Source organism: Dromaius novaehollandiae, chromosome 11 (genome assembly GCF_036370855.1).
Source record: "Dromaius novaehollandiae isolate bDroNov1 chromosome 11, bDroNov1.hap1, whole genome shotgun sequence".
NCBI classification, from domain to species: domain Eukaryota; kingdom Metazoa; phylum Chordata; class Aves; order Casuariiformes; family Dromaiidae; genus Dromaius; species Dromaius novaehollandiae.
Window position 1 is genome coordinate 27336964 of NC_088108.1, and position 23442 is coordinate 27360405.

At 54.6% G+C, this 23442-nt stretch overlaps 1 protein-coding gene across 2 annotated transcripts in view; it reads left to right on the plus strand.

The window, feature by feature from the left end:
* The first annotated feature begins 7223 nt into the window (after nt 1–7223).
* LOC112980856 (rho GTPase-activating protein 20-like) overlaps nt 7224–23442 on the plus strand; it is a 38924-nt gene continuing 22705 nt past the window's right edge. For both annotated transcript variants that reach the window (XM_064518500.1, XM_064518501.1), the window contains exon 1: nt 7224–7334. Coding sequence is in view for 1 of the 2 variants with exons in the window: in XM_064518501.1 (XP_064374571.1) it covers nt 7297–7334 (38 nt within the window). In the remaining variant the exon portion in view is untranslated. The remainder of the gene's footprint in view (nt 7335–23442) is intronic.

Below are 23442 nucleotides of genomic sequence, written 5' to 3' on the forward strand. Positions count from 1 at the left end.
CGGATAATCCAGTAATCTGCCCCAGCTGTGGCCTATGGCCGAATGCTTCAAGGGAAGGAGCAGCTCCCCGGGTTTCAGCTCACCGGCAGTGTAGTGCTAGACATGGAGGAGTTTCTTAGCTGATCCCTGCATTTGTTCAGCAAACATCTCATTAAGACTGCTGGACCTCAGTGCAGGGTGAGTTACAACATCAGCAGCCTGGCAAATGCGGTCATGGGTCGTGCAGCATTTCAGGAGCCTAGTGAATTTAGTCGTTGATCATGCAGGTTGACAGACTCCTTCAAATAATTTCTCTGCACTATCAAATAACTGCTCCAAAAAATTAGCTAATCAAAACAGATATTCCTATCTGTTGAGAAATTTATTTTTGCTCAGCACTGGCCTGTCTCTGCTTGAGTCGCTCATGTCACACACAGACCTGGCAGCAGAGATCTGATGGCAGCAGGGGAAGTTCTCAGCCGTGTCCCACACACAAGGGAAATATTCCAGGCGCTTTCTGCCTACACAGGGGGAGGAGGACTGGATACCACTTCCAGATGCATGAAGGACAGGAAGGGGATCTGGAGTAGTCAGCACGGTTTTACAAAGGTGAAATTGCACTTAACCAACTTGATAGCCTTCTGCAATGGGATGACTGGCTTGGTAAATGAGGTGAGAGCAGTGTATATTGTTTATCTCAACTTTAGTAAGGCTTTTGACAGTTTCTCCCATAACAACCTCCTAGGCAAGCTGGTGAAGTATGGGTTACATAAGTAAACAGTGAGGTGGACAGCAAACTGACTGACCTGCCAGGCTCAGAGGCTTGTGATCAGTGGCACAAAGTCCAGTGACTAGTGGTGGTCCCCAGGGGTCTGTACGGGGGACCAACACCGTTTAACATCTTGGTTAGTCACCGGGATGATGGGACCAAATGCAGCCTCAGCAAGTTTGCAGGTGATGCAAAACGGGGAGGAGTGGCTGATCCCCCAGATGGTTGTGCTGCCGTTCAGCGGGACCTGGACAGGCTGGAGAAACAGGCCGTCAGGAACCTTATGAAGTCCCACAAAGGGCTGACGTGCTGCCCCTGGGGAGGAATAACCCCATGCACCAGTACGGGCTGGTGGCTGAGCAGCTGGAAGGCAGCTCTGCAGAGAAGGACCTGGGAGTTCTGGTGGAAAACAAGTGGAACATGAATCAGCAGTGTGCGTTTATGGCAAAAAAGGCCAGTGGCATCCTGGGCTGCGTTCGGAATAGTGTTGCCAGCAGGCTGAGGGAGGTGGCCCTTCCCCGCAGCCTGATGAGGCCACATCTGGAGTGCTGTGCCCAGGTCTGGGCTCCCCATCACAAAGATGATCAAGGACCTGGAGCATCTCTCATACCAGGAGAGGCTGAGAGAGCTGGGACTGTTTAGCCTGGAGAAGAGAAAGCTCGGGGGGGTCTTAGCAATGTGTATAAGTATCTGATAGGGGGGTGTAAGACGATGTAACCAGCCTGTTCTCAGTGATGCCCAGTGACAGGACCAGAAGCAATGGGCACGAAAAACCTTTTTCATTGATGGTGGTTGAACACTGGAACAGGTTGCTGATAGAGGTTGGGGAGTCTCCCTCCATCCTTGGAGATACTCAGGACCTCGTTGGACAAGGGTAACTGGGCAACCTGCTCCAGGTGACTCTGCCTGAGCAGGGGGGTGGACTAGATGATGTCCAGAGGTCCCTGCCAACCTCACCTATTCCGTGATTCTGTGATAGGACTACACCAGGTTTTGAAACAACTCCGTAACCAGCAAAGGGAGCAGCTGTGCTGGAGTGGAATCCCTTGGCTGATTCTTTATTTTGTAATGTAGATGGGGCTAGAGATGTGCAACTGGGTCAGTCTGAGATGCCTCCCATGCGATACTGCACAGCTTGCGCCTTCCTCCAGAGCACAATGATCTGGAATAACCATTGCCAGGCAATTTATCTTGAACGTTTTTTTGAGAAAAAATTCTCTCTTTTTTTTTTTTTTTTTTTGAATGACTCTCTAAAGACTTGCTTTGAGGACTGCAGTTGATTTTGATCTTTTTGCAAATGGGCTTCCCTGATGGAAAAGGCTGTTTCAGCGGAGCTCTGACATTCGGTGCCCCCTTGAAAGACACCAGGGGCCTAGAGACCACTGATGCTGTCAGGTTTCCAAAACTGAATTCCTCCCTGTAATATCCAGGCTTGAAGCCAATTTGGCTGGCTTGGAGCAGTCGTATCTTTAAAAATGTTTTATGTGTATTCACATTTCAAAATAGGAAACGGAAAAAAAAAAACCATTGCAGAGTGATTCAGAAGGACAGGAAGATAGGCAGATGATGGAGCCCAGCAACGAAGTCGCAAGCAAAGACAACCCAAGCAGAGATGACCTTCTCAAATGCCATGGTGCTAATTCCGCTCCATATTGAGTGTATCAGCATTTATCTTCTAGCCTGATACATCCATTTCCTTTTTCCGTAGCTGATCCTCTACACAGCTGCTATAATACCATAAAACAAACTACTCTGAGAAAACGGCATCCTATTTTTGAGCCCTTTCTTATGAAGATTAACTATGTTTCAGAAAATGATTGTTCATGGATGTTTCTTGGGCAGGAGGCTCGTATCTGGAGAGCTCCTCTGGCAAAGGCTGTGCCGTTTTACCTGTAGCAGTACTGTTGTAACCGGATAGCGGGCAGAACCGCTTCAGGATGGTGGATCCGGTTCACCGGGCACAGAAAAACATGAGTGAAAACAAAGGATGCGGAGCATCTTCGTGACCAATATCAACCATATCCACCAGTAGCCATCAGTAAGCAGCAGCACTGTATGCAACCTTAAATTTGTCTGGCCTATTTGTACTTTTTGCCTTATTGGAAATGCCTCCAAAGGCATTCGCATTAGAATGAGAGCTGATGGGGAGCTGTGCGGGAAGGGATTGCTTAATTTGTAATATTCCATTAATATATGTTGGGGGGAAGGTAGCTGATTCAGTTTTTCTTTTTAAAAACAAGTCACATACACATGTCTTCGGGGGTTTTCTATTATTTAATTTTCCAAAAGTATCTCTTGGGTATCTTACGCTGGAAAATATTTGTAAAGGTTGTTTAGTGACAAAGGAGCGGTGTCGTTACTGAAAAATCTCAACTTTTTAAATCTCATATGCATAGAGAAACGTAAAGATGAGACGACAGTGTACAGACATCCCTCATTTATTCATTTATAGTTTTTAAAATCACTTCGTTTTGCAAGGCAGTCCTGTGTGACTGAGGTGTGATTCTTTTTTTTAACACCTCAGTTTTTTTAACGCTTCTAGTGCTCGTTTGCAGCACTGAATCTTTAACGTGGAAGAGATCAAAATATCTTAGCATGGAGTTCATTCCCCCTCCCCAGTGCTTTCTTTCCAGCACGTCTCCAGAGAGGACTTTGTAGCACAGAAATTCCTCGGAGCGATGGAACCGTGGAAGTCTCTCGCCCTCGGTACCCGTCTACCTTGGAACAGTCTCTCCGGTGGGGTTTTCTCAACACATATTGACTTCTCCACATGGACAGATCTTCCGTGCAGTGCAAACAGAAAGCTTTCTGAAGGAAACTTCCTGCAGCACAAATAAAAACGAGGGAAGTAAACCCGGCGCCTCCTGCTCCTCGCGCGCTGCGGGTGACGGGCGGCCCCGCTCCCCCAGCCCCTGCTCTCCGGGCCGTCGCGCGCCTCCCTGCTCCGGCCACGACGGCAAACGCATTCCCGACGGGAGCTTTGGAGCTCAGCAGGGGAGCCCCTGGCTTCAGCCGCCCCGTTACCCTTCCTTCCAGCGAGAGCTAAGCCCCTGCTCTGCGGCCCTTCCGCAAAATCCCACGTTTTGGCCACGCTGACAGGTGACTTGACGATAAAATGTGCCCGCACCACTGGCGCGGACTGGCTTCCTTGCAGAACGGTCCAGGAGGAGGCTGAGGAGGTGCCGAGGAAGGCAAGCGAGCCGTTCCCACGGGACGGCCTCTCCTCCCGGGCAAGCACCAGAGGTGGGTGGCGTGGCAGAGGCACCCGCTTGCTCCCGTCCTGGGCGTTCAGCGAGTCCCCGTGCAGGGCCATCTGCCTGCTGCTTTCTGCGGTGCAGGAAGAGGTGCTCAAAAAAGAAAAAATAACCCTTAAAAAAAAGATAAAGGTAGAAAGACACATAGTAAATAAGTAACAAAATGTTCCAAGCAGATACTTAATAAAGGAGGAGGATACAAGGAACGAAAAAACACAGGCCTTGCCAAGGCACTTGAAAAGGGCTAAAAGATCTGGTAAGACTGGTGATAAACGATGGCATCCCCACGATTACTCATCTCATAGTAATTAGAAAGGACAAAAGCAATGGGCCATCCTGGATTTTCTTCCAAAACAAGAATCTGCATTACTAAACGTGCTTACTCTGCTACTAACCTCCCCTTTAGGACCGTCGTGCTTCTCATGCACCAGCCCTGCAGCAGGGCTGCGGACACGGACACGAGCGGGGGTTGCTCCACGCCGGGGAGGGCCGGTGGGTGCGAAAGGCCCACGAGGGTGGAAAGCTGGATGCCTGCCACCGCGGGCTATTTCTGGTCCCATGAAATGTGCCGCAGTCGTGGCTTTGGTTGACACAGAGGGAGTTTTAGGAATAATTTCAGAGAGGAACGTACCTGCTCAGTGCCTGCTTTAATTGTTTTCTGTAATAATTTCTGTCCAGCAGTCTTGGTAGGATTGCGGAGGTGATGGATGGACTTTCTATCTGGCCGAGGACCCAAGGAGTCCTTGAGCAGCAGCAGCACCCAGCTGATCTGGCGACTGTGACTCTGGCACTGCTTGGGTCCATTTCTGTAACGGCACCAGGACTCCCGGCGCAGAGGAGCCCCGTCCTGGAGACGTCCCAGCCACACAGCCGGGGCTTCCAGCCCAGGTGCCAGGCGTCTGCCGTGAGAGCAGCAGCCCCATCCACGAGGCCTCCAGCACCTGACCAGCCCCCGCCGAGCTGACCTGCTCCGTGCTCACCGGCTCCTGAAACTCGAGAGCTTCGGGCAGGCAGCGGAGAGGCCGAGCTGAGCTGTGCCGGAGGGAAACGGTCCACGCCAGGGCCTTCCCGCGCGAGGCTTTTGCCCGAGTTCCACCAGATGTGCCAAAATGAACATGTTTCCTCCAAATGTGAGCTGTTCGTAAGCATTCGGGGAAAAAAAAGTTCCACTGGAAAATTTCTTACCATTATTTTTATATCTGCATTGCAATAGATTGTAACCCAAATAAAGGTTGTGGTCTCTCCCTCAAACAGCTGCAGTCTAATTGGAGAACAGATGGCAAAAAATGGAGAAGTTTGAAAATAAGGAGGCAAAAAAGCCAGAAGAAGATGGGAATAGTGAGGGTCAGGAAAAGATCATGTCACGGAGGAAACGGCTGCAATTTGATGGCTCCAGATAATGTGATGTGTACTGCTCAGCTGCAACCAGAATCGTTCTCCCTAATCCCACCCATCGGTGGATGACCTGCTGTGCAGGGCCTGATTTTTTTGGAGTTTTCTGTGGAAATGGGATGTAAGGAAGGATGCAGATAGGCATAGGCAAAGTGGGAAGATGACTGATTACAGGAGAAGCTGGAAAACCAGGTGGGCAAGGCTGCTGGTGGTGGAAGCTGGGGCAGGAAATCCGAGGTGGAGGTGAAGGAAGGCGGCAGAGCAGGAACTGTGTGAGACGCTTTGTAAAATCACTGCCACTCTCCTGCTCAGCTGTCCAAGAACAAAAAACGTGACTGTCTCCGGCCGCATGGGTCCTTGGCTCTTCCATGGAGTTTGCCCAGAAAAAGTATCTGTCAGCACAGTTTTGGGGTAACTTTCCCCATCTTAGTCCCTGACTCTGGTCCCGGCAAGGCCCACCGTGGGAAGGGAGGTTGTGCACCGAGGAGGGCAGTGACCCGATCTGCTGGGCCTCCTCCCGCGGTAGGTTCGCTTTGCTTCGCTTTCTGGTTTTCCAGCCTGCAAGGACTTCTGCTGAAACCCTGCACAGAAATGCTTATTTTTAACAGGCAGATTCTGCCATTCTCCCCCGCACAAATCCTTTTCCACATCCTATTTTTCTGTCGATGCTTTGAGCAAACGGAGATGATGAGAGGTGAACACAGGGACAGGAGGGTCATGCCGTGCAAGCTGAGCCAGGAGCAGGCCATTCCCCCCCACTTCAGCGACGGGGTGACTTTTCCACTTTGCTTTCCCACCTGGAATTTCTCCGGAGGGAGCACAGGCCGGGAAGCGCCTGCCGGGCTTTGCTCTAACGCAGACGGGCCGATCCCTGGGCACCCGCACCCGGGAGGGGGGAGGCGGCGAGGACGGGCGCCAGCCCCACGTCCCACCGCCCCCAGCCCCAGCCGAGCGGGGGGACGCAGCCTGCCCAGGGCCTGAGCACTGGCCCCCAGCTCTGCGCTCCCCCGCACGTCTCCCCCCCGCACCGACCCGGGGGCACCGACCCGCCCTCCCGCCGGGGGCTGCCCGGGGCCGGGCCGGCTTCCTGGGCACCAGGGGAGCAGCACTGCGTGCCCCCGCCCCGCTGTGCACCCCCAATCCCCCTGTGCCCCCAATCCTGCTGGGTGCCCCCAGTCCTGCTGTGCCCCCGCCCCGCTGTGCCCCCCCAGTCCTGCTGTGCCCCCAATCCCGCTGTGCCCCCCCAATCCTGCTGTGCCCCCAATCCTGCTGTGCACCCCCAATCCTGCTGTGCCCCCAATCCCGCTGTGCCCCCCCAGTCCTGCTGTGCCCCCAATCCCGCTGTGTGCCCCCAATCCTGCTGTGCCCCCGCCCTGCTGTGCCCGCCCAGTCCTGCTGTGTGCCCCCGCCCTGCTGTGCCCCCGCCCCGCTGTGTGCCCCCAGTCCCGCTGTGCCCCCAATCCCACTGTGCCCCCGCCCCGCTGTGCCCCCCAATCCCGCTGGGTGCCCCCGCCCCGCTGTGTGCCCCCAGTCCTCCTGTGCCCCCAATCCCGCTGTGCCCCCCCAGTCCTGCTGTGTGCCCCCCAATCCTGCTGTGTGCCCCTCCGCTGTGCACCCCCCCGCTGTGCACCCCCAATCCTGCTGTGCCCCCAATCCTGCTGCACTCCCCCACCGCGCTGCACGCCCCCCCTGCACGCCCCTCAATCCTGCTGCATGCCCCCCAGTCCTGCTGTGCCCCCCCAATCCCGCTGTGCCCCCCAATCCCGCTGGGTGCCCCCCCAGTCCTGCTGCGCGCCCCCCGCCCCGCCCCGCCCCGCCCCGCCCTCCTGCGCGCCCCCGCCCCGCCCCGCGCCGCTCCCGGGGGCCGCCGCCGCCCCGCGCTCCGTGTGCTGCGCCGCGGGCATGACCGCCGCGGGGAGCTGCCGGCGCCGCGGAGCCAGGCGAGTGCCGCGGACGGGGCCGGGGCCGGGGCCGGGGCCGGGCCGGGGGCTGCGCTCCCCGCAGCGGCGGCTGCTGCCGGGGGCTGGGGGCGCCGCCGGCTCTGCCCGCCCGGGGGCGGCGGCTCGGGGGCTCTGCGCGTTGCTCCCCGGGGCCGCTGCGTTTCGGTGCGGGGGGGTCGGGGTCTCCTGCCGCCCCCCCGGCGGCGGCCGCGCTTCAGCGGCAGCATCGGGAGCGCCCGCGGGGAGCCGGAGCCGGGGGTCTGCGGGGCGGGACAGGGGACAGGGGCCGGGGGAGGGGGCGAGGGGGCCCCGGCGCCCTGCTGTTGGGGTGCGGGGGGGGGGGGTGCGCGCACACCCGGGTGCGGGGCGGCCGCGTGGGGCTGGGCCGCGCTGGCGGGCGGCTCTGTGCGGGGCCGTGGCGGAATCGCGGCGCTTTCGCCTCCGCGCGTTGCTTCAGGTCTGCGCGGCGCGCGTTGCTCTGCGCCCGTGCCGGGACGTGGTGACGGAGCCAATAGTCCCTTTGCTCCTGGGTCGCATTTTCAGAAGCACCAGGAAAACCTGCAGTCTGTGGAGCGGAGCCGGGAGCTCGTGGCACTCGCTTCAGCGCAACAGCGTGCTGCTGGGGGGGGGGGGGGGGGGGTCGGTTGTACCAAATGGCAGCAGCCTGCGGCGCTTTTAAACTACAACAGAGCAAACAATAGAATATCATGTTGGCATGGAGTTAGCCTGAAATAACGGAAAATAAGGGAGAAAGCAGCAAACATTATTCAAAATGCCAGTCTGAAATCCTCAAACTAATCATCCAGACAAGCAGTGGCTGCGTGGAACAACTGTCTGTGGAGGGAGTTTCCACTGAAATAAATAGTAAGTTATATTTAAAAAAAAACAAGGAAACCTGTGACCGGCTGTGACACTAATGCTGCTCCCTGCCTGCAGGGCCTGGAGGGTGCCCACAGCTGTGCTGGACCTGTCCAAGGCAAGGCGTTCCTGTGCAGTCCGGAGCGATGTATTGCTGCGTCCTTGGCTGTCCGGTCTCTAGAGACACTTCGTTTTTATCTAAGAGCCCTGCCTGGAAAGGATCACGCAGAGATACCCACTTTTCCCCCTTTCTTTCCCTTCTGCTGCTGCTCTAGACCATCCCTTAGTGTTCTTTTTCCTAAGGGGATCCTCTGTGTGCTGGTACCTTGGTTTAACGCAGATAAACTGCTGCTGCGGCAGCTCTGCGTTACCTGTGGCTACGAGAAGCAAAGGCCTTGGAGAGCGTGTCCCCTGCCTCCGCCCCGTGAGCCGTTGCTGCCCGGCCTCCGACGAGCGCTGCCGCGGGAGCACGGTGCTCCCGCATGGACCGCGCGCTCCGGGATGCGCGGAGACCCCTCGGTGCTGCGCCTGAGGCTTCCCAGCGCTTTCTTTTCCATGACCTGGTCATTAGTTTGTCCAGCACCAGTTTAAGTCGATGAAGCCGGCGGTACTTGGTAGGGGTGCGTATAAGCGGTAGTGCTTCTGCTCGCGGGACAGCTGCCCCGCAGGCTGGCTGAGACCTCGCCCAGCCGCGTGGAAGTTCCCGAGTGGATTTCTGGGCACCTTCTGCTGCCCCAGCTGTGGGCTGCCGCTCTGCAGGACGTGCCCGAAGACAGGCAAAGCGTTTACTTGGGGAGCCGGGGAGCCGGTGGTCAGGAGGCCATTTTGATGTGCATAGGTCTTGGGGAAAAAATACAAGGGTTGCAGCTAAGCAGTTTTCTCCAAAATCCTGCTGCTTGTACTCTACTTGTGTGTTTAACTTGATCGAGACGCCTATTTGTTTAACGCCCTCTAGTGATGTTTTGAAAGTTAACGTAGATTGCTTTTAAGAGGAAAACAAGCATCAAAGTTTGTTGGTTAAAAAGATGTGAATTTTCTGGAAGCCAGCTGCTTCAGGGGATCCCTATAGGACGTCAGACCACACTTTGGGCAGGAGCATGACCACATTTTGGAAGGGTGTCTCTAGACAGAGACGGTGACGGTCGCTGCCTCCCCTGCAGATCCTCAGCGGTGGTCAGTGAAGGTTCTTCCCTTCAGCAGCACCGGGGGCAGCTGCGTTTTCCTGTCTTCCCGTGCTCCTGAGGTCTACTCTTTGGCTGAACCCACCTGCAAATCGCTTAATGTGGCTCTGGTCCTGGTGAGCTTTGCATTCCCGTCGGGTACCATTCATGCTTCTTGGTGCTTCTCCTTTCTTCATTCTCCAGCTGGCCTCAGAAATGGGAAGCATGTAGCCTTGTCTTTGCGGAGGAGCCTCCAGAGGCTGAATCTGTTTCACGGTGTCGCTAGGGGATTTGACCCAAGAGTATCTGTGTAGTCGAACTGCTTTTTCTTCGTGGCTGTGTGAGATGCTCGGGAGTGTACTCTTGGTGTGGTTGCTCGTAGCAGCCTGAAGATGCAGTGGATGTTTGCTCGTGGTGATCAGCCGTGAGGGAACCCGAATCCCCTCCTCCTTCTAACATGGGAGGTTTTGAATTTTAGAAAAGTGCGTTTTCCTGGTAGTTTGTACAGGAGCACACCAGAGCTGCCTCCCGCAGGGCCCTGTTTGGAAGCCCTGGCTGGTGATTACTCTGCTCCGCTGAGACCAGCTGCTTTACATGCAACCTGCGGCATGGAGCTCCTGCGCCGACCTGCAGCCCTGGTGCGGAGCTCTCCTCCGTGGGACAGCCTTTCCTATTCCCTCTTAGGCAGTATTACACCCGCACCCCTTGCTCTACCTTCCTCTCTGCCACAGCTTCGCCACGGCACCGTCGCTTCTCCCCTCTCTGTCATGCCAGTGCCCCCACAGCCGCCTCCAGGCCCCGGCGTTTGTTCTGTTTCCCTTCGTTCCCATGTCGCTCGCTCCTCCGTCCTTGCCGGTGTCACCGCCACAGCAAGCAGCGCACCGGTGTTGTCTCGGGAGAGCGAAACACAGACGTTTCTGCGACCTCCTGGAGCCGCACGTCCCCTCTCCGTTACCGTGCGTGCTGCGTAGCGCTGTGCTGTCACAGCCGGGTCCAGCCCGTACCTGCTGCGGACCAGCACCCCAGCAGCCTCCCGAGCGCCCGGATCAGCCCCCCCCGCTTGGCAGCGCTGCTCAAGGGGCCATCGGCGTCCGTCGGCTGGAAGCTGAAGCACAGAAGCCATCTCAAGATGGTGCTCGGGCATGGTACACATCCGATCTGTGTGGCCGTGCCCTCGGGTGAGATCTGAAGGTCCAGCCTGCGAGGTCCCCCCCCCCCCCCCCCATGTCCTTCTGGTTGGGGACTTTGCCTCTCCTCGGGTTACTCTCTTTAAGTTGTCTAGGAGAGCATCACCAGTACGATTACTTAGGCCCTGCACTGCATATGGAGAGTCTGCATGGCAGCACCTGCTCCATTTCTGCCAAAGGCTGGGATTGCGGCAGTAACTATGATTAAAATAATAACTGTGTTCATTTTGTACTTCTCCACACCTTCTTCTGAGGGGTGTTAGTGTTCAGGCAGGGAAGAAGGACTGGCGTAAGGGTGCAGGGTGTCACCCCCCCTTTGCCTGTCCCCGTTACGCTGACCTTCCCACATTCCCCTGAGAGCAAGTTGTAGGACAGATGAGATGTGAGTTTCCAAAACCTGGTGCCCATAATTGGCCCCTCTGAAAACAGGTAGGGCGGTGTCTGGCCTGTGGCATGAGAGAGAATCTGAAGCAAAACAGGATGTTTTTGTGATTAAAACTTTTTTTCATAATTCCTGTTGAAATGTTTGTTTTGGTTTGGTTTTGAAGTTGCCTGCAGCTTTTATTGGGAACTTCAAGTCCAAGAGCTCTGTGCATGCATGTGAGTGTGTACACGCGTGTGTGCATGCACGCGTATGTGTACGTGCACTTGTGTTTGCATAGGGAAGGTAAATGAGGAGGCTACTGTTTAGCCTCAGGACAATTGTACCTAAAAATAATAAAACCAGTAGGGACTAACAGCTGAGGGATGGAAAAGATAAACCCCATCTGTATAGCTCTTGTGTGAACCTTGCTGGACAATTGTTTTCTGCTCTGGACATCTCAAAATCAGAAAGGTTCTATCAAATTGTAAAGTACTGATTGAGAACCCATAAAAATGCTTGTGATTGGAGGGGTTGGTTTATGTATAGTTGCATGTTAAACACAAGTGATGGGGAATAGGGTGTAAGGGGCAAGTCAGGAAGCCTTTGGGATCTTCTGTACTCTATAACATGCCCTATATTTGGCCTAGTTTCAGCTGATAATTGTTTTCACACTAATTCCCATGGGGTTAAGACAAAAGCAAAAAAGAAATACTGGGGAAAAAAAGGATGCATGTAATAATATTATATAATGCAGAAGTAGAATTATCTTTAAATAGAATGTTTCTCAGAGTTTTCCACTGCCAGCTCCTTCAGGCCACACCAGAAATAGAGGCACAGAGAGTGACATCTCAAAAAAGCCTCGTGGCCCAGGGCCCCTGCTTTCCCCCCGCTAGCCCAGGCTGGGTGCTCCGAGGAGAAGGTGAGACCTCTTTGCCGCAACGCCTGCTTTGTGCTCCTCTGTTCTGCACAGCAAAAATGCCTCCCTGACCTCATCCTGCTCCCTTGCAAGGGGCTGTGAAGGGTCTGTATCTTATCTAGCCTTTGTCTGATTCGTGGGAGATGCTGTACCCACTCCTATAAATCCCTGGGGTGAAGCACTGGTATTTTATCACTGATTGCAATGGAACAAGAAGTTTTCTACCTCACTCTTTCTCCTCCTTGACTCGTCCATGAGATTCTGCACTAGCCTGCAGCAGTTGTTCCCATGGGATAATTTTTACAGACTCTTGTAAGGGGCTTGATGGGAGTAGTTTAATTCCACGGCTTATCTTCTTCCACCTCTTGTGCCATCAGACTGGACTAGGTTCTCTAGGTCCACACAATGTAGCTTGTGTTGGTTCATAGCAAGAGCTTTTTGCTGTAAGGTTGTGAGTATTTCCTTGTTAGGCTCATGTGGCAACTCTCCTTTCAGTCATCTCCGTCCTGAGGCTTCCAGGTTATTTGATCTGAGGTCTTTGTCCTCTGTGATGAGCTCTTCTCAGCTCGCTCACATCTTTGGGCTGTTTTCAGGGCCCTGCTTCACACCTTTCCCACATGGGCTCAGCTAACGAATGCTGCTGCCAGCTCCGCAGCCCGCCTTTCCGTTCCGACCTTTGCCCAGCTGCTCAGCGGTGCCTCTCCGTCTTGGCCTCCCTCGCTGCTCCACCCGTAATGTCTTCCCGCGACTCCAAAAAAGTTGGAGCAAAGGAGTTGAATCGCTTCAGCCAAATTCTGCTCTTCTTTACCCACTCGTGTAACTTTAGACTTGCAGCTCCACTGAAGTTGATGGTGTTTGGATCCTGGCTGGAGGCTGGGATGTCTTTTTTTGTTTCCATCACCTGCAAAATTCAAGGGGAGATTGAATCCTACAATTCAGCACAAACCTAGAGCAAGTTTCGAGGAAGCATCCAGCAGTGGATGTTACTCATAAGGACGTTGCCAGTCCTGATGCTGACAGGCAGATGAGCAAGCAACAGAAAGAGGAAACTGCCTTTCATGGTGCGCGTTAGAAGAGGTACGGTTGATTAACTCGCTTTTTCAGCCAGCCAGCTCTGAGAGTGGCATTTAACAACCTCAAGGCTGCACAACGCTAACAGGATGCTTATAAGGTATAAAGGGATTAATGTTTAGCTCTAATGAAATCCAGATGCACAGAGCTGCCTCTTTTCAAGCTCTTTTCCACTGCCAAGTTGTGAATAAAATGATTTAATCATCGTAAATACGTGAGGCACACCAGACTCGCGGCATGCGCTGGGTTCTTGAATTCGCAGGCACCGAAGCCGCTGGGTTTCTGCCAGCAGTGAGCGGGTGCAGAGGGCCGGGTCACCCGCAGACCCTCTGCTTGCAACACGGCCGTTCGCGAGGCGGAAACCTGGGACCTTCCTTGGGGAGCACAGTTCACGCATGGGTTTACACTAGGCCTGGGGAAGCTGGCGTGGAAATAAGCCTGCTTCCATCTGTGCAGGCATAAAGGCGGTGAGCGTTTGGTGGGTCTCTCCCAGAGCCGTGCCGGCGGTGCCGCAGCCCAGGCACCGGGCCTCGGCAGCTCGCGGCGGGAGGGCAGAGGTGAGGATTCCCGCTGCAGCGGTTGGGACGCGCGTCTCCTCACGGAGCACTGTCCGCCCAGCGGACCTGAACCTGTACTGTTTGTAGGTGACATTTTCTCTTTCTGGTACAGTTCGTGTTTCCTTACGTCACATGCCGAGTATGGGTATTTTGCGTGCTTGACACCGGTGGTCAGTCTGGGCCCTAGCAGCAGCTGGATCTGAACGCTTGCACTCAGAGGCCTGGCTTTCGGAAGGCTGAAATAATCCTGCTAGTGGACAGACACAGTTGTCTATGCACTTCTTTATTTTAATATGGAAGCAATAGCAGTTTTGAACCAGGGAGATGGGGGAGGAAAAGGGGGCTCTTTTAAAGACATGAAGGAATGTGTTACATTCTTCTGTTCCAGGTTTGGCTGCTCTGCAGGTTCTTCGTTTTGCCAAAGCTCAGTTCAGTGAACCATTTATTTGCATTAAAAAAAGATCCCATTTCTTAATTTACTTTGGCCTCAGTGATGAATTTTTACACTGTGAAATCCAGTAAGTTCCCTCCCCATGTTATATATACATCCAACTGTACAATAGGAGCTTCTACTGCGGAGTGCCAGCCTTCATTAAAAGGTGCTAAGGGCATTTTAGCAGTCTCCTGCCACTGATTTCCCGCGTGAGCCTTATCGTGAGTTGCCCTGTAATTGTTTGATGCTACATCCAGTATCAGCATGGCACAAGCTGATGCTGGAGATCGTAAACGTGTGTAAAGCTATAGAGACTTTCTGTAGAACTAGAAAAGCAAGAAAGTATTCTTTGTGTTAAGTTCCTTGGATAACTTTTGGCATTGGCTCGAAGGAAGGAAAGGGATGAGAAAGAGTCCCTTTACTGTTAAGAAAGACTATAAAGTTCTGCAAAAAGTGCAAGTGGAGTCCGTGGAAGTGGATTGTCACCATGGGATAAGCATGGCAGGAGAATCCAAACAGTCGGCAGCTACGTTGTCTAGCTTGTGGTCAGCAAATATTTCAGATTTACTCAGCTAGAACCAAGACCTTCAGGACCTCTTGACCTCCAAAAAAGATCAAGAAAATTATTACAAAATGAAGTTTTACTTTTCCCATTGCTTTTGGCCTATCCAGCTAGAGCTGGAAGGGGAAGTGCTGACATCTTCCTCTAGCAGCTGCTGGTTCCTCGCCACTCCAGAAGCACGAAATACAGAAGTATTTTTAAACCAATGTCAATATTTATTGATCTCTTCAGGGTCCATCAACTAGTGCCACAAGGTGCCTGCTGGGAGCTTCACCTGCTCCCACCCCCCAGAAAGCAGCGGGAGCTGTAGGGAGAAACATCCTGCAGAATGAAATACCCTTCTTTGAATGGAAAATACAAGCAAAGCTATAAAAATCCCTTCTAGTCCCTTTCAAGGCTAGGAAGAAGATGTAGGAAGAAGATCTCGGTTGGCTGCTGTGAATGGAAATAAAAAGTCTAGAAGAGAACTTAACCGTTACAAACAACCGAGGGCCTGGACTGCCCATCGCGTCTCAAGTTTGGTCGTTCCTGTCATTATTGTTGTTTTACGTGCCGTGCTTTTTTGTTGTTGTTGTTGTCCTCCCAAAACATATAGGTGTGCACCCTTGTGCTAAGCCTTCAAATTTACAGAGGAAAGAAGACCCACAGATACCTTCAGCAGCAGAGTGGCCTGTGATTATCACAGATTCGTTCCAGCAGCTCAGCGTCAGGGGGCTGAGACTTGGAAATAGCAGGACTAGTTTTTCTCGCGTTCCTCAGCTGTCACTGCTCCGCCCGTAGCGGGGTGTACCTGCCGCCGCGGTGCGCAGCACGGAGCTCCGGCTGGGTGACCCCGTGCCGCGGAGGCACCGGTGATGAACAGAGGCAGCGTGGCCTTGTTTTTCTGCTCGGAGCTTTTGGGCCCCTTTTTAGGAACCTGTTCTGCAGTTCCAGAGGCAGTTAGGAGCTCCACTTTGCTTCAGGACCCCCGGCAGTGTTGCAGCAAGGGACCGAAACCCTGCGCTGATCTCCATACGTCTCTTGGTGGAAGAGAATACCACGCAAGTAGCGGTGTGTTCGGTAGCCAGAAGTGCAGACCCAAGCCTTGACAAATATCAAGTGTCTTGATTTGAGGTGCAGCCCAGTGTTATTTAAGAACATGGACCATTGCATCTGCTTTTGGGCAAGATCAGCTTCAGTCTGGGAGATCTGCGGTGCTCTCCATGAGACGACAGTCCCCTCTGCGCTTTTGAGAACATCCTTTTTCTTTGCCATCCTGTGTCAATATTGTTGCAGGGATCCTGAGGAAAGAAGGCCGGCAGGAACAATTAATTCATGGGCGCAGAAAAAAAAAATGACATGGAACAGATTAGTGTGAGTCAAGCTAATCCCCAGCCACCTCTGAGTGGAAAACCCAGCTGGCCTTTGGCAGCCGAGGGCTGTTTCTCCCCGTCCCCCTTATATGGGACGTTGTAAAATAAACCAGCAGCGTTCCACTTCTTGGAAGGAGAAGGAAGCTCGTTTCAAAGAGTGTCCTTGCAAGCCCATTTAGTGCCATCGGGCTCTGCGTATTTCAAGAAATGTTTGGGTTTGGTTGGAGCTACTTTTCAGCAGGGAGGGAGAGGGAAGCAATTAGTGAAACAACATGTGAAGAAGAGCTTGTGTAAAGCAGCTCAGATAAATATTTACACCCAAGTTTCTTAGCTCTGAGTTCTATTTAAGCCCAGCTCTATCCCTCTGAGGGGGCTTGCATCCTCACGTAAAATACTGGGTTGTGGCCATCCAACGTTATTTATGCTTCCTCCTCTGATGAGTTAAGCTAATTATGGGTCTAAGGGAGGTCGAAGGGTTAAGGTGGTGGCTGGAGAGTTAAAGGCTCTCCCTAGCATTTGCGAGGAAATACTGCTTTACCATATGCCTGTGCTGGCAAAGTCTACCCTAAAAGCTCAGAAAGGCTGCACTTTTTTTCCTCTCATCAGTGCACTGAATATTTGCCCTTTTCAAAGTAATGTGAACTATTAAAATTATAAATGAACAGCCACATATGTCCTTACCTGACTCGAAGCGATGTGGAAACACTGGGCTGGCTGGATCGGGGCCGTGTGACATTAGCCAGATAACGCAACGGGCTGCCAAGTCTCGGGGCCGTCGGTGCAGCGCTGCGTGGGCTGCCTGCGCGGCCGGAGCTGCTCCGCGTTAGGCGGGGAGTCGCCTGCGTTACGGAGCGGCTGCTCCTAGCCCAGCGCTAAGAAAGGGACCTGTTTCTTCAGCCAGGCTGATGATGCACGTTTCCAGCTATCATCAATTCCCAATAATATTCCCTGAGATCGATTTCCTCTGAGTCTGTCTGCTCCCATGTGTCGTTAGTCCGTGCTCTTGGATGAGTGCCCCGGGCAGGAACTGTGTCCATCTTGTTTTCACGGTGAGAACGTCACAGTGATGACTCTGGGGAATATACTGGGTGATCTCAGAGGGTAAACCTGGCTGCTGAGCCTAGTTCTGCCACTATTTTTCTGCTCCACTGTGGGCACGTTACTTAAGTCCCCATTCTGCGCCATCGTTTCTGTTTTCCAAGCAGTTGCTTCTGAGGCTGGAGTAGAGATATATGGGACGGGGTAAGGGAGCCTTGATGAGTAGTGGTTGTAACGCGCTTTGAATTTCATCGGCTGGAAAACCGCTAAGGTAAAAACGGGAGAGTTATATCGGGAAAAGCAGAAAGCCACTTTGCTAAGGCCGCCAGCGTCCTGGAAATGAGCTGTATCCGTCCCCTGGCAGCACTGCTAGCTGTTGGCAGCCCTGCAGAGTTTCAGCGATGGCTGTAACTTGGGGACCTGTTCGCGGGCCTGGGCGGTGGTGGGCGTTCCTCTAGATGGGCAGAGTTTGCTCGTCTCCCCCTCTTCACCAGCCCTGAAACGTCTCCGGAGCAGCCGTGAAGGCCTGTGCACCCCGGACGCCCGCGCGGCATCGTCCGGGAGCTGGGACGGGCTGGTGCCCCAGTCCCACGTGTGGAGCTGCTGCTACGGCTGCGGGACGTGCTGCTGTCCTCGGAATAGGAAACCGCGTGAAGCATCCGGCGGGCGAACACTGTGAGCTGGAGTTTTTGGTCAGCCTCGTTTTCTCCTGGCTCTTCTGGGCAGTGGGAGAAGGTCCTCGTGGTGCCCGGGGCGGAGGGTCTGGCGGAGGCGTGAAGCCTGCGTGCAAAGCCCCGCTCTGCGGAGCGGCGGGGCGCGGGGCAGCCGCGGCTGTGGACGGCAGCCCTGGCGGTGCCGCAGGCTGCACCAGACCGGCGGAGCGTGTTCTTTCCCGGTCGGGCTCCCGTGGCAGCCCGAGCCCGGACCAGCGCGCTGAGCGGGAGGCTGGGGTCTGCCACCTCGCAGAGCAGGGCGGAGGGGCAGGCTGGCCAGGCCACGGACCGTGTAATGCTCAGTCTCCAGCAGTCAGCCAGCGGTTAAGTTGTTGCAGGAAACACGCTGAATTGCACAGGAAAGAAACGTGTTCAGCTCCCCACCCTGAGGTTTGGTGCGCTTCCTAACAGAGCCAGCAGCCCCTGCCGGCCTCGTACTCGTGGCCTTCCTACGCCGACTTGGAGGAAACCAAGCACAGGACAGATGTAGGAGATCTCATCTCTCGGGAAACCCGCTCCCCCTTTCTCCGGTCAAACACTTCAAGCATGTTTCTGTCACCTGAATGTCTCGTCTTTGCAGACTCCCTCCCTCAGCCGCACGCCTCGCAGCGTGTGCCGCAGGCACGGCTAACCTGTCTGCTCGCATCCGTGCTGCTTTCTAAAGCTGACGGGCACTTCACCGCTGGAGATGAAAGGTTTTGGCGTGGCATGGCTTCGGGATGCCTTCTGTAGACACTTAGCGCTTGAACAGCTCTGTCACTTCCCAGCATTTCCAAGTAATGCCCCACCAGGTTAATTCTTCCTACTGCCCCAGTGGCAGGAAACAGAAGACTCTTCTTACATTAAAATAACTCGCTGTATGCTTATTTCACACTACCGCCCTAGCTAAATCCGCTATGTTGTTAAAGAAGCAATGTGTAAAAAGTCCCTCAGCATCCCGTGGCTTTGGAGAGCTCTTTCCCTACACTAAGTGAGTATAAAGCTGCTGACTTGAGTGGAGCAACACCGACTTTCCCCCGCTGAGGACCTGGTCCTCTCTGCAGGCCCCATCCCCTCCTGGAGCCGCTTGGGGATGCTCTGCCGCTCCCCGGCCCCCCGTGCGTGTGCCAGGACCTCCCTCGCCGCAGCCGGGACCTCGGGGCCGCCTTTCTCCCGGCAGCTGGGCCCTCGGCGGGCTCGCGTCGTGCCGGGGCCGGGCCCGGGGAGCGGCAGCGGGGAGGACCCGGCAGCTGGGCCCTCGGCGGGCTCGCGTCGTGCCGGGGCCAGGGAGCGGTGGTGGGGAGGACCCGGCAGCTGGGCCCTCGGCGGGTCTCGCGTCAGGCCGGGCCCGGGGAGCGGTGGTGGGGAGGACCCGGCAGCTGGGCCCTCGGCGGGCTCGCGTCGTGCCGGGGCCGGGCCCGGGGAGCGGTGGTGGGGAGGACCCGGCAGCCGGGCCCTCGGCGGGCTCGCGTCGTGCCGGGGCCAGGGAGCGGTGGTGGGGAGGACCCGGCAGCTGGGCCCTCGGCGGGTCTCGCGTCAGGCCGGGCCTGGGGAGCGGTGGTGGGGAGGACCCGGCAGCTGGGCCCTCGGCGGGTCTCGCGTCAGGCCGGGCCTGGGGAGCGGTGGTGGGGAGGACCCGGCAGCCGGGCCCTCGGCGGGCTCGCGTCGTGCCGGGGCCAGGGAGCGGTGGTGGGGAGGACCCGGCAGCTGGGCCCTCGGCGGGCTCGCGTCAGGCCGGGCCTGGGGAGCGGTGGTGGGGAGGACCCGGCAGCTGGGCCCTCGGCGGGCTCGTGTCGTGCCGGGCCCGGGGAGCGGTGGTGGGGAGGACCCGGCAGCTGGGCCCTCAGCGGGCTCGCGTCATGCCAGACCCGGGGAGCGGCGGTGGGGAGGACCCGGCAGCTGGGCCCTCGGCGGGCTCGCGTCATGCCGGGGCCGGGCCTGGGGAGCGGCGGCGGGGAGGACCCGGCAGCTGGGCCCTCGGTGGGTCTCGGGCAGGCGGCCTGGGGCAGGAAGCAGCTGCCCGCGTCAGGAACGGGTGCACGCGGAACCCGCTTGTCGGAGGGACTCCTCCGTCGGGGAGCCCGCTGCCCTCTCCCCGTGAGGTCGTGCTGGCCGGCCTGCTGCGTGGCAAGCTGCAAGGGAGCTGGCTAACCATGTCTGGCCGTGGTCACCAGCGTGACAACGTATCTCTTCTAAATACAGCGTCTTTCCCTGACTGGGAACCGGGCGAAGATGAGAAATGGGCTCGGGAACCAAGTCACGGCCTGGGCCTTTGTCTTCGCCTAAGGACCCAAACACTGCCCTTCTAGGGGACGCGGAGGCTTGGAGGAGAACTGGAGTTTCATTTTGTGCTGGGCAGCAGGGTGGGCAGGGAATCGAGGCAGAGGGGAAGACAAGTCCTGCAAGGAGCTGCTGGCTGATGGGAGGAGGAGTGCAGTCGTCTGCGCTGCTCCGGCAGCGTCTCAGACCAGCGTCGCCCAGGGTGAGGCCGGGAGGTGGTGGCACGGGCCGGCGGGGTTGGGTGCGGGGCACAGGCACGCGCAGGGCCGGCCGCCTCCCCGCCGCAGCACCGGGTGCCCGCGGAGGGTTTCCCCAGCGGGGACAAGGGGACGGCTCCGAGACAGCAGTCCGTGGAGCAACTCTCGTTACCTGATGCCGGGTTTCCCTTTTTGCAGTGGGAAATCTTCCCTCCTCTTTCTTTGCCTCTCTCTAGTTGGGTTTTCTAACTAGAAGTGCAAATGCAACAGGTACGAGCCCTCCGTAAAAGCATCCTGCGCTCACATAAACAAGGGCCTTAACAGAGCAGAAGGCAGAAGCGTCTCGCGTTGTCGCACATTAAGGTACTTGGGCAGGAACGCTGCTGCCAACATGAACTCGCTGTTAGACGGAAGGGCAGCAGCGGTTGTTTTCACATGGATGGATCCGAGCCCAAACTCTTGGTTAATTGTTTCTGTACTCTTGTCTCTTATTTTTTTTTTTTTCAAAATTGCCTGAGAGCTAAATAACCATGCTATGTGTATGCAGTAACTTTACTGTGTTTAAGTAAATCACTGGAAAACATGCTTTCGCTGGAGATCAGTTAGTTAATAGCAGTGATCGGCTGTCTGCCGTCACAACGTGCTGATACTGCAGGGAAAGTATGGGCAGGTAATGTTTCACAGAAATCCATCAGAGAATGAGAATAATTTCAGCCTTATTGGCTCCAAGTGCTCCGTAATGCTCTAAATAATCAAGGATACTGTGGCCCACACTTTATCCCTGGCCGATTTAAGCATTAGCATGCAGTTGACTTAGAGGCCAGACTCACAAACAAATATATTAAAAATAAAATCAGTATATGATATTTTTTCGCTGTCTTCACATTAGAAAGTGGACTGTGGACTTGGGTAGAGTGACACTGATGGGCAAATTTTCCATACAAAAGCGTGAAATATAGTGCAAGCCAAGATGGACTGGGAGAAACCAGTTTCCCTGTGGAGTGAGAGCTGGGTGCCTCCAACCATACCAGCAGCACTTTGCAAGGCTTGCAATCCTTTTTCTCCATTTAGCAGCATACAAAGAACTCATGGCGAAACATCAGTTTGTGGTGAATAAGGGTAGACCTGAATTAACCCTCTCCTTGTACTTGATCCTCTTGCTTTTAGCCCCTCTGAAAATAGGGAAGCCAGTCCAGTGTCAGGTCTGAAACGTGAAGTTCTTGTTTCCATATGATGGTTTCTAATAGATCGCGGCTTCAAACTTCTTTAAATCTGCTTGTGATTGGAACAGAGTCAGAGCATGAACACCTGAAACGTGTAGGAGGGAATGGAAGGAGAAGGGATCGAGCCAGATTCACAGCTCGTTGGGCCAGCTGGACTTTTCTTTCACAGCAGGTGAAGTTTGATGGGTGAATGTCCCAGAACTGGAGTCACATCTCAGTTTTTAGAAAGTGTCCGTCTCTAGCAGCAGGGAACATTGCCAATCTGTGCACAGTGCTTCCCTCACCCCCCCCAGAAAAAAAGGTGGGGGATGGCTGTCGTCCTTTCCCCAGCAGGAATGTATGGGATGGACGTCAGCTAGCTGGCTGGTCTTCCTCGCTGTGTGTCCAGACCTCGAGAAGGGCATGCTGATGCAGCGGGCTGTAGGGTGTCGTGGACATGCCAGGCTAGTCTGAGACCTGAGAGCTAGCCCCATTTCTTGGCAGAGCGTGTTAGACTCTGCAGAGCTCCAAACTGCTATTTCTACACCACTACTTGTTTTCAAACCAGCTGTGAATCTCTGTTTCAGTGAAGACGTGTGCAATGGCCAAAGCAGACCTACTCCAAAACTTTCCGGTAGTGTATTTTTTTCCCTGGAAAATGCAGATTCACTGAAAGCAAACTTTTCATGGAAATGCACTGCTTTGGAGGAGCCTTCCTGTAAAATAAAGGGATTTTAAAGCTTTCTGCCAGGCAAGTTTCCACTGGAAAATGCCCTTGTTTCTTGCCAGCTTACCTACCCAGCTCCATGGTCTGCAGCTTTGCGGCAGCCGTATCATGGATTAACCCTAAGATTTTAAGTCGCATGGATCCGTAGCGTCTTACCTTGCAGAGGGTCCCGCAGTCAGGCAGCCCAGGGCTTGCAGATGGCCAAGCCGACCGCTCCTTGGCCGTCCAGCTCCCATGTCTGGTCTAGAAGCATCAGGGTCTCCGGCCTGAGATAACCCATTCCGTCAGAACCTGCCATCCTTCACAGCACCAGCAGCTCGTGAGTGGCAGAAACACGTTTCCCTGCTGCTTTACGCCGACCCCAGGGATGAGTCCGACCAGGCAGATTCACGCTGCTGCTAGCGGAGGGTCCTGGTCTGGTCACCTGTCAGCAGCCGCTGCGGTCAAAGAGAGCACGCTGCGTTTTTCTGAAACACAGTGTATTGATGTTTCTGAAACAAACACTTTAAATAATTTGTGTTTTGCAGGAAACTTGAACTATTGAAGCAAAAAAAGACTTATTTCCATTTCTGAATCTGAATTAAACCAAATACCAATATTCCAGTGACACAGATGTTGCAAGCTTTGACCTGCTCTTATCAGGAGGAAAATTAACCTTGTACTAAGCAGGTGTCGTTGTTTTTCAGTTCCACCCCACTTTCACAATCTGAATAATAACATTCAAGCGCAGAGGTCGGTGGGGTAAAAAAAAAAAAAAACACTCACACTGGCCAGCTGAATCGATATTGTAGGCCATACATGGGTTTGGAATGAGGGGTATTAGACTCACAACTCTCCCCAGTGCCAGGAAATACACAGCTAAAATTGGCAGCTCGGGGATGAGTAAGGCACAAACAGAGTCCAGAGCGTTGCAAGTGTTCGAGCACTTTCAAAGCGTGTTGGGTAAACTAGCATCCGTTTCCACAGCAACCGAGCAGCGCGAGATCATGCCGTGTCCCTTCGACAGCTCTCGGATTTGAGGGCCTGGTCAATGTGAACAGAGCTGACTCCCAGCAGACGTATTCCCTGGCTGTAGCACAGCAAAGCTTCCCCTTCGTCTGCAAGCAGTGGAGCTGCAGTGAGGCTTGCCGCACCTCCGGCTGCACGAGTGAGCGCTGGGCTGCAGACCACCGCCAGCAGCCTCCACCCAGCCACCGCTGCAGTGCAGCCGCGCGGAGGGTGGGCAAGGGGCTGCGGCAGCTCCGGAGTGGTTCTGGGTGGTACAGAGGCCCCACGGCATTTCGTCTTCATAGTGAAATGGGAGGTAGAAGCTGGAGCTGCCTGCTCCGAAAGGTGTGTGGGAGTGAAAGGAAAATCAGCTGGTTGCTGGTGGAGAGGGTCAGTGAGTGGTTTAGTGATTCCAGGTCTAGTTGATGATAAGCGTCTGTTAGAGCCAGTACGATATGATATTTCAAGCTTATTAAAAAGGTGATCTCTGAGCTGATCTCATGTATGTGAGTAATTAATTGGCCA